Source organism: Anguilla anguilla, chromosome 1, assembly GCF_013347855.1.
Source record: "Anguilla anguilla isolate fAngAng1 chromosome 1, fAngAng1.pri, whole genome shotgun sequence".
Taxonomy (NCBI): domain Eukaryota; kingdom Metazoa; phylum Chordata; class Actinopteri; order Anguilliformes; family Anguillidae; genus Anguilla; species Anguilla anguilla.
In genome coordinates this window covers 72,470,260-72,484,697 of record NC_049201.1, presented here as the reverse complement: position 1 = coordinate 72,484,697, position 14,438 = coordinate 72,470,260, and the positions used below count along the sequence as shown (strand labels likewise).

The 14,438-nt window shown below is 47.6% G+C and overlaps 1 protein-coding gene across 2 annotated transcripts; it reads left to right on the top strand.

Moving 5' to 3' along the window:
- The first annotated feature begins 1,680 nt into the window (after window positions 1-1,680).
- On the top strand, window positions 1,681-13,944 carry flot1b (flotillin 1b). Of its 2 annotated transcripts, none has more exons than XM_035392975.1 (13): window positions 1,681-1,805; window positions 3,041-3,102; window positions 3,494-3,569; window positions 3,730-3,820; window positions 4,424-4,567; window positions 4,686-4,805; window positions 4,982-5,077; window positions 9,658-9,810; window positions 10,431-10,612; window positions 10,991-11,036; window positions 11,327-11,464; window positions 12,139-12,303; window positions 12,699-13,944. In XM_035392975.1, exons 2-13 carry the CDS (start codon window positions 3,060-3,062, stop codon window positions 12,726-12,728), a joined length of 1,284 nt encoding a protein of 427 aa, XP_035248866.1. In that variant the 5' UTR covers window positions 1,681-1,805; window positions 3,041-3,059; the 3' UTR covers window positions 12,729-13,944. The 2 variants fall into 2 exon arrangements, with proteins under 2 accessions (XP_035248866.1, XP_035248874.1); XM_035392983.1 differs by lacking the exon at window positions 1,681-1,805 and adding an exon at window positions 2,570-2,650.
- Window positions 13,945-14,438: the final 494 nt, after the last annotated feature.

Here is a 14,438-nt window from a genome sequence, read left to right as displayed (position 1 = left end):
TATTACCCATGTTATTTAGTCAGTAAAACACGCCTACTATATCTACACAGTAACCATTGAAAACACGAAACAGAAAGTTATCTTTCATTTTCAGCATGATCAAAGCATATGGCCTACAAATAAATATTATCAAAAACACAAGCTGGCTATACATTTGATGGGTTTTCATTACATTCAAGTAGCCTACAGAAACTATAGACAAGCCATTATTATTGAGAGATACAGGCCAATGGACATTGTTTATTGTCCATCTAAATATATGTTTCAGGTTGCTTTTATCAACTAATGACAGTGCTCCTATTTATGATGGTCATTTGGAGAAGCTTTGATTGGCAAGAGCATTAACAATCAACTGAAGGCATGGATGGAAATGTTTTTGTTTTATGTCTATGATTTAGCCTGTGTTTGGCTTTGTCTCATTATATCAGACCTATTTAACCTGATTCCACAAGGCTACACTGAAACGTTTCCGAGGCCGGTGGACTGTCGGGAATAATGAGCACTGCTGTCAGTTACAGTAGGCCCTACTGGCAATCGCGTACGGAGGTGCAAGGAAAAGCCAAGAAATATGGCTGCGGTAGAATATTTTGGCTGTTATTATAGTTATGGTGATGTCATTTTGGCGGTTAATACGGTTATGTACAGATTATTGTATTCCATTATTTCTTGCTTCTGTTATAATTGCACTGGAATTATAATATGATTGGTTACGGTCAGCGCCCTCCACCCTTGGGCTATATGGAAACACACACACACACACACACATACACACATGCACACACACATACACACACACACACGCACGCACGCACACACACACGCACACACACATACACACACACACACACCTCATGCATGCCCAAACACATGCACCCTTTTTTAATAAGCATCTCAGTGAACTTTGTCGAGCTCCTCGTATAGATACTATATATCTACATTCATAGAGATACCTAATAGAAGATAATTCAATAATATAGCAAGAAACTAGACTACAATTGGAAAAATGTAAAATTGACTGCTACTGCTAGCGATTCTGCTATACGTATTGTCCTACATTGTAAACTATTACATAAAATTACATAAAAAGAGGTAATATTTTTTTAAATTAAACTTATTAACTTAAACTGAACCCGTGTTCAGCAGTTGTCTACGATCATGAAAATGCACTTTTTTGTACGTCGCTTTGGATAAAAGCGTCTGCTAAATGAATGTAATGTAATGTAATGTAATATTAACACAATAATGGCTTGTTATCATTTGCTTTGTCATTGAATTCTTCACTATCATCCAGATGGTTAGTTTTAGTGGCCGTGTGTCCACCAATTAGAATCCTATTAATTCATCTCAGATTTTAATTTCATCAATTAAAAATTATTAACCTCTTTTCTGTTTGCAATATAGTACAGTATGAACATGAGAATTTTAATACTTTGTGGCATGCATAGCTATTTCTGACACAATGCGGTATATTAATATTATGATGATAAATAATCCATCTAAACATGAAAAGCACCCACTTAAAAAATGTGAACAGCTTGTTAAATTCTGGGATTAAAAAATGTGGTTAGAAGGAAAGCCATCGTACACAGGGGCCCCATGACCGAGTTTGGGAACCACTGACCAAAAGTACACTGGACTAGATCCACCTCTCCTCGCCGCCAGAGGGAGCCAGAGTGCTTAACGTGTTCTGTTGTGGGTGTGGGATGCGCTTTACAGACCCGAGCGGATTCAGGACCTTGCGAAACAGCTAACCACCAGTTAGCGGACAGGCGTCAACGTCTAATCACTCGTCCAGAGAAGGGTTGGTAAGTTGGCTCGTGACTGCTAGATATTTAGCCAGCTATATGAGAAAATTAATTTTAAAAAGTTCAGCTAGCCAGAAAATGTAACGTTATTGTTTTACCAAAACGTAAACCCTAAGGAATCGAAATATTGTGTAGTTTTATAGACTGTGCTAACTAACTACTTGTTACATTGCCGCGGAGCTATCTACATTATTCTTCACACCGAAGAAGCTTGATACCTTTTTCATTTCTAACGTTAAATTGGCTTTGGTAGTTCGCTACGAGCCAGGGGAGGTCACCGTCGTTGCTATTCCAGTTAAGCGCAGTCGAATTGGTAGCATGATCGTTACAACTGATCGTTACAGTTAGCTAGCAAATAGCAGCTAGTGAAGTGCGCGAAAGAAAATGTTAGCAGCTAGACCAGTTAGGTTACATAGCTGCTGTTATTTGCTAGCTATATACCAATAGCTTACAAATGATATCTACACTAACGTTAGGCTATGTATTCAAATTTCAATTCCATTCCCAAGTCACCGAGTTATGAAAAAAATTACATCGCTATGTGTAATAGCAACGAATATAGCATTCGTAAAGGAAGCTAGTCTAAGTATTCTGTTTTTGCAACTATTACTAGCGAAAACGAAAGTTGCAGTATGGTAGCAAGCGAAGCTAAGTCAGTGGCTAGTTAATAAGAAGGGTACGCGAAGTACGCCTTGGCCTAGTTGTCTGAGCGTTAACCGCAGAACAATCTCCGCTTCCCCACAATATGAAAGAGTGTATTTAATGTAGTGGGCTGATGTAAACAGGAAATTCGCTCTGAGATGTGGGGGAGGGGAAGGATTTATCGGAACGAGTGAAAAACGTAGGTAGGTCGCATGACCGACATATGACAAATCTAAATAGCTGCCGTTGTAAAATATGCTATTAAATTATCTGTACGGCTCTCTCGGTTAGCTATGCAAATGAACTAACAACGAAAATAAATGCAAAGTTCATCGTGCAGCAGTGGCCGTTTCCAGTTATCTTTACATATTCTGTTTGTATGAATTTTGCCACACAAAGCAATGTAATTATGGTGCTTCATATTTATCTTTTTAGCGTTATGAAAAAAGATGTGACGTCTACAGGACCATGTGTCATCAGGAAGAAAAAATAATAATTAACCGAATATCCACGTGATTCAGATTACATTGGCGTTTATTTTGTATGTTTCACATTGTACTAATTCACACTCACTTTCCTGTTTGCTCATGCAGTTCCTTGATCAGCCTCAGTATGTTTTACACTTGTGGCCCCAACGAGGCAATGGTGGTGTCCGGTATGTTACATTGTTATGTCATTGTGTTATTAATGCTCTGTGTGCATATTCATATTTAAACTATGTTAGATGTATGAATGCATGTTTAAGTACAAATAATGACTGGTTACTGGCTGTTAGGAAATTTCTCAATGCAGGATGTACAGATCTCTGCAGCAGCACTGATTGTGTAATGATTGGCATGCTCTGAGGAAACATTCCTCGGGGATTGCGATTGGCTGCTTTAGACTCTGCCCAGATCTGTGTAGAGCTGTTAATGATTGCTTCCCATTGGCCGTGCTGCTTGGTGAGGACAGACAGAGCTCGTGTGGGGTCAGCAGCAGCAGCAGCAGCAGCAGCAGCAGCAGTGTGTTGCCTAGCCTGTGTAACGGCCTGTCTGTGTCTCCGCCAGGCTTCTGCCGCTCACCCCCCGTGATGATCGCCGGAGGCCGGGTCTTCGTCCTCCCCTGTGTGCAGCAGATCCAGAGGTAGTCAGCTGACCTTTCTGCTGCCCGTGCCGTCCAATGACCACGCCCCTGCTCTGCTAGTACCTAATGAGTTCCGCCCCTCCCTTTCTGCTACTGTGTGAATTAAATTTGCTCTCTCTCTCTCTCTCTCTCTTTCTCTCTTTATCTCTCTCTGTCTCAGGATGACCCTGAACACCATGACACTGAACGTGAAGAGTGACAAAGTGTACACGCGTCACGGTGTTCCCATCTCTGTGACTGGCATCGCTCAGGTACTGGCCTTGGGAGTCCGTTACGTTTGCCTCCCACACGCTCTGTGCGTGCCGTGAGCGCCCTCTCCGTGCCTCTGACTTCACTGTTTCAATGGCCTTAGTCCGTTTCTACCCCAGTGTACTGTGCAGTACGTTAGTGTGTACTCTGTAGGGGATTAGTGTCCCTAGTCTACTGTGCTGTTCATTATTGTGTACCCCAGTGCACTGTGCAGTGGGTTAGTGTGTGGTTTATAGTGGATTAGTGTGTACCCTAGTCTACTGTGCTGTGGGTTGGTGTGTACCCCAGTGTACTTGTGTGTACTCTATAGGGGATTAGTTTGCACCCTAGTCTGCTATGCAGTGGGTTAGTGTGTACCCCAGTGTACTGTGCTGTGATGTTCGTGTGCGCTCTAAGGCACTGTCCAGAGGTTAGGGTACACTAGTGTGCTGTTTAGGGTGTATGCTAGTGTACTCTAAAGTGGATCAGTGTCCTAGTGCATTTTGCAGTAGGTCAGTGTGTACTCTGGCTACTGCACGGGGGTGAGTTTACACTAGTGTACTGCTTAAGTTGTATGTTAGTGTACTGTGCAGTGGGTGAGTGTGTGGCCCGTCTGTCCTCCGCAGGTGAAGATTCAGGGGCAGAATAAGGAGATGCTGGCCGCGGCCTGCCAGATGTTCATGGGCAAGACGGAGAGCGAGATCACCCATATCGCCCTGGAGACCCTGGAGGGCCACCAGAGGGCCATCATCGCTCACCTTACCGTCGAGGTGCAGTGGCGCCCCCTGCAGACGCAGATGCAGCTGCGCAGACGCAGTCTTCAGACGCTTCCAGCTGCAGTGGCCAGCTCTCACGCGCTGTCCCCCCCCTCTCTCTCTCCGGCTGCAGGAGATCTACCAGGACCGGAAGAAGTTCTCCGAGCAGGTCTTCAAGGTGGCCTCGTCTGACCTGGTCAACATGGGAATCAGCGTGGTCAGCTACACGCTGAAAGACGTTCACGATGACCAGGCATGCGTTCTTAATCTCTCCGTCTCAACGTGAATGTAATCCACGGGTTTGTGTGCGCATGTGTGCGTGTGGGTGTATGTGTGGAGAGGGTGTGGGTGTGTGTGCGTGTGCGCTCATGTGCGCGTGTGTGTATGTGGTCTCTCACTGTGCTCTCTCTCTCTCTCTCTCTCTCTCAGGACTACCTGCACTCTCTGGGAAAGGCCAGGACGGCCCAGGTGCAGCGGGACGCCAGGATTGGGGAGGCGCAGTACAAGAGGGACGCCGTCATCAGGGTGAGTCTGAGAACCGCCATCTTAAGTGTGCTAACGCTTTTCACACTGTGTGCTGCCTGGAGGAATGCCTGTGTTCAGCTGACTAAGGTTATTATTTTATCATTGGTGATTATGTAAGAATGGCATTCCTAGTCACCCTTTTTTGGGTCTTTTTTTAATTTCTTGGTTGTGCTTGGGGTTAGGTTATGAGTGTGGATGAAGTTGCTGAAGTACCTTCAGGAATGAAGAAAGCGTAGACCCTCCTTCCCTGTCTCCATCTTTCTCTGTGGATTTCTGTCTGACTGTAGCATCCTGTCAGTATTTATTACATTAACAAGCTCCCTGTACTCTCTTTCGCTCTAGTTGTCTTCTCTATTGTCTTTTGATCTGCTTCTCTCTCCCTCTATCACTCTCTGTCTCTCTCTCTCCCCCTCCCCCCTCTCTCCCCTGTTCTTCTCCATTAGCCTTACGTGAGGTTGCTTATCGTAATGTCAGGAACACTCTAATGTCCGCGTGGTCCTGCACACAAATGGGTAACCATGGCGACGAGCGCCGAATCTCTGAAGAAGACAGGAAGCTGTGTTTCCAGAGTTCATATTGATTAAATAATGTGCGTTTGTGTGGCTGCTATCTCTCTGGATGCCGCCTGCACAGTGTCTCTCTGTTCATCTTCCAGACAAAGGGCAGTTCTGCTGGGCACAATGAGCTGTGGTGGAGAAACATGAGGTTTTTTTTGGGGGGGGTTTTTTAAAGGAAGTGGTCTCTGCGCAGTGAACTTTTTCAGGTTCCTGTGTTTGTTGCAGTACAGAGCTGGCTGCTCTGATGATGAGTTTATGAGTGACTAGGCACTGCTTGCGGAAATCTGCGTTATTGTGTTTCTTTTTTATTTGTTGTTGAATGATTAACGTACATGTAGTTAGGGTATGAGTATAGGGCTTTGTTAGGAAAGGGCTTGAGTTGTTAGGTGTGTATGTCCCTGTGTGGGATGGGTTAGGGTTTGGGTACTGGGGTTTGTGAGTAGTTAGGTGTGTATGTCCCTGTGTGGGATGGGTTAGGGTTCGGGTATGGGGGTTTGTGAGTAGTTAGGTGTGTATGTCCCTGTGTGGGATGGGTTAGGGTTAGATTTAGCTTCCGGGTACAGGGGTTTGTGAGTAGTTAGGTGTATATGTCCCTGTGTGGGATGGGTTAGGGTTAGATTTAGGGTTCGGGTATGGGGGTTTGTGAGTGGTTAGGTGTGTATGTCCCTGTGTGGGATGGGTTAGGGTTAGATTTAGGGTTTGGGTATGGGGGTTTGTGAGTAGTTAGGTGTGTATGTCCCTGTGTGGGATGGGTTAGGGTTAGATTTAGCTTCCGGGTACAGGGGTTTGTGAGTAGTTAGGTGTGTATGTCCCTGTGTGGGATGGGTTAGGGTTAGATTTAGGGTTTGGGTACGGGGGTTTGTGAGTAGTTAGGTGTATATGTCCCTGTGTGGGATGGGTTAGGGTTAGATTTAGGGTTTGGGTACAGGGGTTTGTGAGTAGTTAGGTGTATATGTCCCTGTGTGGGATGGGTTAGGGTTAGATTTAGGGTTCGGGCATGGGGGTTTGTGAGTAGTTAGGTGTGTATGTCCCTGTGTGGGATGGGTTAGGGTTCGGGTATGGGGGTTTGTGAGTAGTTAGGTGTGTATGTCCCTGTGTGGGATGGGTTAGGGTTAGATTTAGCTTCCGGGTACAGGGGTTTGTGAGTAGTTAGGTGTATATGTCCCTGTGTGGGATGGGTTAGGGTTAGATTTAGGGTTAGGGTACAGGGGTTTGTGAGTAGTTAGGTGTGTATGTCCCTGTGTGGGATGGGTTAGGGTTAGATTTAGGGTTAGGGTACAGGGGTTTGTGAGTTGTTAGGTGTGTATGTCCCTGTGTGGGATGGGTTAGGGTTAGATTTAGGGTTAGGGTACAGGGGTTTGTGAGTAGTTAGGTGTGTATGTCCCTGTGTGGGATGGGTTAGGGTTAGATTTAGGGTTTGGGTACGGGGGTTTGTGAGTAGTTAGGTGTATATGTCCCTGTGTGGGATGGGTTAGGGTTAGATTTAGGGTTTGGGTACAGGGGTTTGTGAGTAGTTAGGTGTATATGTCCCTGTGTGGGATGGGTTAGGGTTAGATTTAGGGTTCGGGCATGGGGGTTTGTGAGTAGTTAGGTGTGTATGTCCCTGTGTGGGATGGGTTAGGGTTCGGGTATGGGGGTTTGTGAGTAGTTAGGTGTGTATGTCCCTGTGTGGGATGGGTTAGGGTTAGATTTAGGGTTTGGGTACGGGGGTTTGTGAGTAGTTAGGTGTATATGTCCCTGTGTGGGATGGGTTAGGGTTAGATTTAGGGTTAGGGTACAGGGGTTTGTGAGTAGTTAGGTGTGTATGTCCCTGTGTGGGATGGGTTAGGGTTAGATTTAGGGTTAGGGTACAGGGGTTTGTGAGTTGTTAGGTGTGTATGTCCCTGTGTGGGATGGGTTAGGGTTAGATTTAGGGTTAGGGTACAGGGGTTTGTGAGTTGTTAGGTGTGTATGTCCCTGTGTGGGATGGGTTAGGGTTAGATTTAGGGTTTGGGTACGGGGGTTTGTGAGTAGTTAGGTGTATATGTCCCTGTGTGGGATGGGTTAGGGTTAGATTTAGGGTTCGGGTACGGGGGTTTGTGAGTAGTTAGGTGTGTATGTCCCTGTGTGGGATGGGTTAGGGTTTGGGTACAGGGGTTTGTGAGTAGTTAGGTGTGTATGTCCCTGTGTGGGATGGGTTAGGGTTTGGGTACAGGGGTTTGTGAGTTGTTCGGTGTATATGTCCCTGTGTGGGATGGGTTAGGGTTAGATTTAGGGTTCGGGTATGGGGGTTTGTGAGTAGTTAGGTGTGCATGTCCCTGTGTGGGATGGGTTAGGGTTAGATTTAGGGTTTGGGTACGGGGGTTTGTGGGTTGTCAGGTGTGTATATGTCCCTGTTGGTGATGGTTCTCTGTGCATAGGTGGTCTACTGACTGCACGTGTAGTGCTTTTCTGGTGACTTTCAGTGATTCACACCCCGCCCACTTCTTCCACATTTCCGTAATGGCAGGCTCTGGCGTTTGGAAGCGTTATAAAAAGGGAATGTGCAGTTTCTAAAGGGTTAATGCGGCTGCCGTAACACCACGGGCGTGGCACTGGTAGCCTCCTGCACCAAACGCCATGGTTACGTGTGCAGTAAATGACTGAAGTGTATTGGCCTGTTTAACGCCTCCTGGGGTTCGAGCGCGATGCGCTTACGAAGGCTGTTCCTCGCGGTTTTGGCGAAACGGACTTCTGTGTCCGTGCGAAGCGGACGGGCGTGTGAACTTTTCCCAGGCTGTCCTCCCCGAGGGACAGTAATCCGCGTCAGCCAAGCTTCCCTTCTCCGTGCTGGGGTTGTGCTTTCCCGAGGATGGGGGGGGGGGGGGGGGGGACAATTCCGGTCCTGGAGTGCGGGTGTGTGTGTGTGTGTGTGTGTGTGTGTGTGTGTGTGTGGCTTTAACCCCTTTCCCTGCTAAATGAGCTAACTGGCTGTATAAACCAGCGCTGGCTCATTCGATTAGATCACAGTAAAGCCTTTCATATAGAGACACAAGAGCAGTCTTTGGCTGTCGTTCATGCACCTATCGAGAAACGTAGCCAAAATGTCATACGGCGTTAACGTTAGGGCTAATTCAGTCATTTGGGCCAGAAGTTTGGATGAAGGCCAGGAAGGGGGATACAGCCCTCATTGCCCACCTCTGCCATAGGAGCTACAGGCAGACGAAACTGCTGCTGTTTCATCATCAGATTGAAAGCGTGTCAGCACAGAGTTTTTCATGTGGAAGCCTGTCCCACGGGTTGGACGGTTTGTGATCTCCTTGCTTGATAAATAAGGCATGAGGGCATGAGGGCTTCACAGGGTGGGAGTGCTGATTCTCAGTCAGGTTTCCCCTGTTAGGATCCTAATGTGATAAATTATGTGATAAATCCATTATGTGATAAACTGCAGAACTGATCCTAGATCAGTTCTCCTGTTCTGAGGTGCAGGTGGACAGAGGCCCAGATTTTTTTTATCTGCTTCCCTCTTTTACTACCTCTCTCTTCTGACTATATAAAGTCTGCAAAAGCATGTGTTCACACTTGAGTATATGAATGCGCACACACACACACACACACACGCACAAACACACACGCACAAACACACAGACACACACACAGACGCATATACACACACACACACACACACACACAGACACACACACGCACACACACACACACACACACACACATACACACACACACACGCACACATATACACACACACACACGCACACAGACACACACACACACACACACACACACACACACAGACACACACAGACACACACACACACACACACACAGACACATATACACACACACACGCGCACGCACACACACACACACACACACACAGACACACACAGACACACAGACACATATACACACATACACACACACACACACACACACACACACACACACACACACACGGACAAACACACACAGAGACACATATACACACACACACGCACACACACACACACACGCCTGACTGCTGCTCTCTCTCCTCCCCCTGATCAGGAGGCCCAGGCCATGCAGGAGAAGGTCTCTGCGCAGTACGTGAACGAGATCGAGATGGCCAAAGCTCAGAGGGACTACGAGCTGAAGAAGTCCACCTACGACATCGAGGTCAACACCAAGAAGGCGGAGTCAGAGATGGCCTATCAGCTGCAGGTACTGCTGGAACATCCTTACAGTACTGCACAGCACTGCTGAGTGTCCATATATGCATGAGGTACTGTTACTCTCTCTGTGTGTCTATACGCTGTACCTGTTTTTTCTGTATGTGGGTAAGTTGTATTAAGTCTCCCTGTTATAACGTGTATAGCAGTCAAACAGTTCAAATCAATCTCTGCTGATGTAAGGTTTGCCTGTAATTGGAGTATCAACGTATTGTAGTATTGCGTGAGTGTGTGGAAACTGTGGCAGTGGGCGTATCCTGTGTGCGTGTGCACCCTGTGAACCCTCTCTCCCCCCCTCTCTCTCTCTCTTCCCCCCTCTCTCTCTCTCTCCCCCTCTCTCTCTCTCTCTCTCTCTCTCTCAATTCAATTCAATAAGCTTTATTGGCATGGTAAGGGTACACTTACATTGCCAAAGTATTCACTCACATGACAAACATAACAGACAGGCAATAACAATTTAGCTGCAATAAACAGAATAAATATAAAATCCAGACCACAGAAATAAAATTCTACACCTAGAAGATAACGCATACAAAATGTCAATGAACTATAATAACAATATAGCAATAACAATATAGCAGTAACAGTGAACTGTCTCTCTCTCGCCCCCAGGTGGCGAAGACGAAGCAGCGCATCGAGGAGGAGAAGATGCAGGTGCAGGTGGTGGAGCGCTCGCAGCAGATCATGCTGCAGGAGCAGGAGATCACGCGCCGGGAGAGGGAGCTGGAGGCCCGGGTCAAGAAGCCGGCCGAGGCCGAGAAGTACCGTCTGGAGAGGCTGGCCGAGGCCGAGCGGTGAGCCGCCAACCCGCCCCCAACCCGCCCCCGGCCCGCCCTCGACCCGCCCCCAACCCGCCCCCAACCCGCCGCCGCGTGGGCCAGCCGCGGCACGAGCCGCCAGTGCGGCCACGTAAACTAACCGCTGTGTGTGTGTCTCTCTCTCTCTCTCTCTCCATCTCTCTCTCCCCCTCTCCCCCTCTCTCTCTCTCTCTCTCTCTCTCTCCCTCTCTCTCTCCCCCTCTCCCCCTCTCTCTCTCTCTCTCTCTCTCTGTCTCTCTCTCTCTCTCTCTCTCTCCCCCTCTCCCCCTCTCTCTCTCTCTCTCCCCCCCTCTCTCTCTCTCTCTCTCTCTCTCTCTCTCTCTCTCTCTCTCTCTCTCTCTCTCGTCTCCACAGTCTGCAGCTCATCATGGAAGCAGAGGCTGAGGCCGAATCCATCAGAGTGAGTTACTCTCCCCTGTACCCTGCTCCCCCTCTACACTGACCACCCTCTCTTTGTGCATTGTAGTTTAATCTCATCATCGTCACTCCCTCTCTCTCTGTCTCGCCTTCTCTTTCTATCTGTCTTTCTCTCCTCTTTGTCTCCTTCTTACCTTCTCTGTCCCTCATAATTCTCGCTTTCTCTCACTCTCTTCCTCCCTCCCTCTTTGACTCTTTTACCTCCTTCCCCCTCTCTTCCTCCCCACCCATCCCTCCCTCCTTCTCTCACCCTCCTAATGTCCCCCCCCCCAGGTGAAGGGCGAGGCCGAGGCCTTTGCGGTGGAGGCTAAGGGGCGGGCGGATGCAGAGCAGATGTCTAAGAAGGCGGAGGCGTTCCATCAGTATAAGGACGGGGCCATGGTGGACATGCTGCTGGAGAAGCTGCCCCTGGTGAGGCCGGGCACCTGGGGGCTCTGGGGCGAGCGGAGCCAGCGCTGAGCATTATGGGAGGGAGAGTAGGCTCGCCTCCCCCCATGGAAAAGAGGGTGTGCTGCTTAAAGTCAAAGGTCATCGCATCACCAGGAAGTGGAGCAGGGTGACTATGGGATACGGGCTCTGTAGGACTAGTGACAGAGCCTTCTCTCTCTCTGCTGCCTCTCTGTGGAATGCTCTTCCAGTAAACATCAGGGAAGCAGAGAGTTGAAATTTTTAAATTCGTACTTAAGACCCACCTCTTCACTATAACTTCCCCTTAGCTCCACCAGTGCTTTGATTAGCATGCTAATGCTTTTACTTTATTCTGTACTCTCTCCGGTTTTACTGTCCTATGTGTCTGTTTTGCTTTCTGTACAGTTTTTTTTACCCTTTTCACTTTAAGTGCCCTTAGGCTTTGGAAAGGTGTTTTATAAATAAAATGCATTATTATTATTATTATTATTATTATTATTATTATTATCATCATCGTTATTATTAGTGTTACTGAGAGGGAGAGGAGTTGTGAACCTGAACGTGTTAATCACTGAGCGCAGCGCTGAAGAGGCGGGTTCCGTTAGGAGAGGAGGCCGTTGGCTGGCGGGCGCTCGATACCGTTATCTGACCCCGCAGTGCTGCCTCCCCTCCTCTAGATAGCGGAAGAGATCAGCAGGCCGCTCTGCGCCACTCAGAAGCTGACCATGGTGTCCAGCGGCGGCTCGGAGGTGGGCGCGGCCAAGCTGACCGGAGAGGTGCTGGAGATCATGACCCGGCTGCCCGCGGCCGTGGAGAAGCTCACCGGGGTCAACATCTCACAGGTCAGTGGGCTCCGCCCCCGCCGCTGAGGGGCTGCGTCGCTTCGATTCATCGCTGCGCCTCCTTTCAAATCGTTGTGACGCCGCGCTGTGTGATTACACAGCCACGTGCGAGTGGATCTAGCACTTTAACAGCGTAAGATACACGATTTAGAATGTTCTCAACTGAACATTCTGATGCTGATGTCACAATCACTTCTGGTGACTGGAAGCAGTGGAGTTCTAGAACACTGGCGTAGAATTTTGAAAAAACATTCCAAAAAAACCTACTCCTCAAAGGGTTAATAGCAGTATTAATAATTCTAACAATAGTATTAATGTTGTGTGGAGAAATATCTTATGAGCTGCTGCAGCTTGTTGTTTTGACTCTTGTTTCTTTTCTTCTTCTCCCTCTCCAGGTGACAGGTAGCTCAACCCGCATGGGCTGAGTAAGAGAAGGCTCCTCTGCGTAATCAGTCTGCAATCACCGGCCTCATGCCCGTTATCATTTCCTTAATGTAGTACACTTGTGATGTCATAGCAGCCACCTTCCACGACTCTGTCCGTCTTTCTGTGACCGCACCTCCTGTCAGTGTACGCGCTGGGACCACTCTTGGGGGGTGCTCTGCATCGTACTGTGTTTGGTTTTTGTGTGCCATTTTGAATTCTGCTTATTCACATATTCCTGCTTTTTTAAACCGTCCTGTTTGAAATATACGAGTAGCCACGTTGTGTTGTAGAACGCTGGTATATAGGCCAGCCATATCGGATCACTTATATACAGCCAAGCCTCAGTCTGTCATATCACTCAGTCTGCGCGCTCGCACACCTGGGCAGTTCCCTGCAGGTTCCGCAGGAACCTGGTTTCAGTTGCGGTCGTTTCATTCATAGTGAAATGCACGAATTAGAGCAAGAGAGATAACAAAAAAAACAGGGTAGCGAAGAGGTGGATTTGAAAGAAACTTGTTTTAGCCTGTTCTGGAAAGTAAAAAAAAAAAAAAAAAAAAAAGTGAAGTGAACTGGGGCCATGGGTGGAATCATATTCCCCATTTTGTTTCCATTTCCGACTTTCAGCCCAGCATTCCTGCAGCTCGTTTGCCTACTAAAACACCTGCAGGCACGCAGGGAAATTCAGTCCCAGTGGGACAGCGTCAGCTGTGAAAACAGCGGTGCATAATGGCGGTCTGTGAGGTGGGTGCGGGGCTCCGGGTTTTGGAAATTTCGAACCTCCTCCCTGAACGCATTTGTTGTCCTGAGGTTTCTGGGCAGGCCGTTCTGGGCCACACCGGTCCCTCAGGCTGAAGTGCAGCGGTGTGAGCGAGGGCCAGTGTAGAGCTGCAGCCAAACCTCCCCCCCTGACTTAACGCTTCAGTCCTGCGCTCAGTATGTCTCCAAGGGCAACGCTGATCACCTGACCAAAACTCGAGGCATTCCACGGATGACCCCACTGCTGATTTTCCCCCCTGTATCTGTGAGACTTCTGAATGAAACTAGGGTAGGTTGTGTTTTCGTCTGTTACGGCTGCTGTACAGTCAGATGAGGGAGAGGGCGGTGTCCTCTCGTCTTAGTGTTACACTGAGCCTGAGTTGCATTCTGGGACATTGCTGGTTTGGTGAGGGGACGGAAGGGCCGTTTTTAAAGTGAATCGAGCGCACACTTCCCTGTCCGCACGCGTCCCTGCACATTGCTGATCAAACTATTTTACGTGCGCTCAATGCATGCATTGTGTTTTTCTTGATTATTTTTCACGTTCTAGCAGCTAGTCTCATAAGTATCTCGTGCATGATATTTTATACAAACTAACATGGGAACAAAAAACGAAATGACAAAACCTCTTTACTTTAAATTCATTTTTTTTTTTTGCAAACCAATCTGGAGCTGAAAGTGCCTTCCTGTGCTGTTACGGAGAAATGTGTCAAATAGCTTTTAAATCCAGTTTCCAGAGCAAAAATGTTTTAATGGGAGTCATTTTACCTGGTTTACTACGCGTTTTAAATGTTTTATCTATGTTGTGATTTTGAACACCCTTTTTCAGCCAAATTAGATTTGTAAATGAGGTTATGTAATTACTGTAGGGAAGGATTTTAAATGTTTAAAATGTGAGAAGAGGTGGGCGGGGTTTGTGTTTAGAGAGGAGGTTGGTGGGGACAGTGGATAGG

Bases quoted from the DNA above. Each gene is read 5' to 3' on its own strand.
- flot1b (XM_035392975.1), top strand. From the start codon at position 3,060: ATGTTTTACACTTGTGGCCCCAACGAGGCAATGGTGGTGTCCG. The intron at 3,821-4,423 runs GTACTGGCCTTG...TGTCCTCCGCAG, and splicing joins CTGTGACTGGCATCGCTCAG to GTGAAGATTCAGGGGCAGAA. The intron at 5,078-9,657 runs GTGAGTCTGAGA...CCCCCTGATCAG, and splicing joins AGAGGGACGCCGTCATCAGG to GAGGCCCAGGCCATGCAGGA.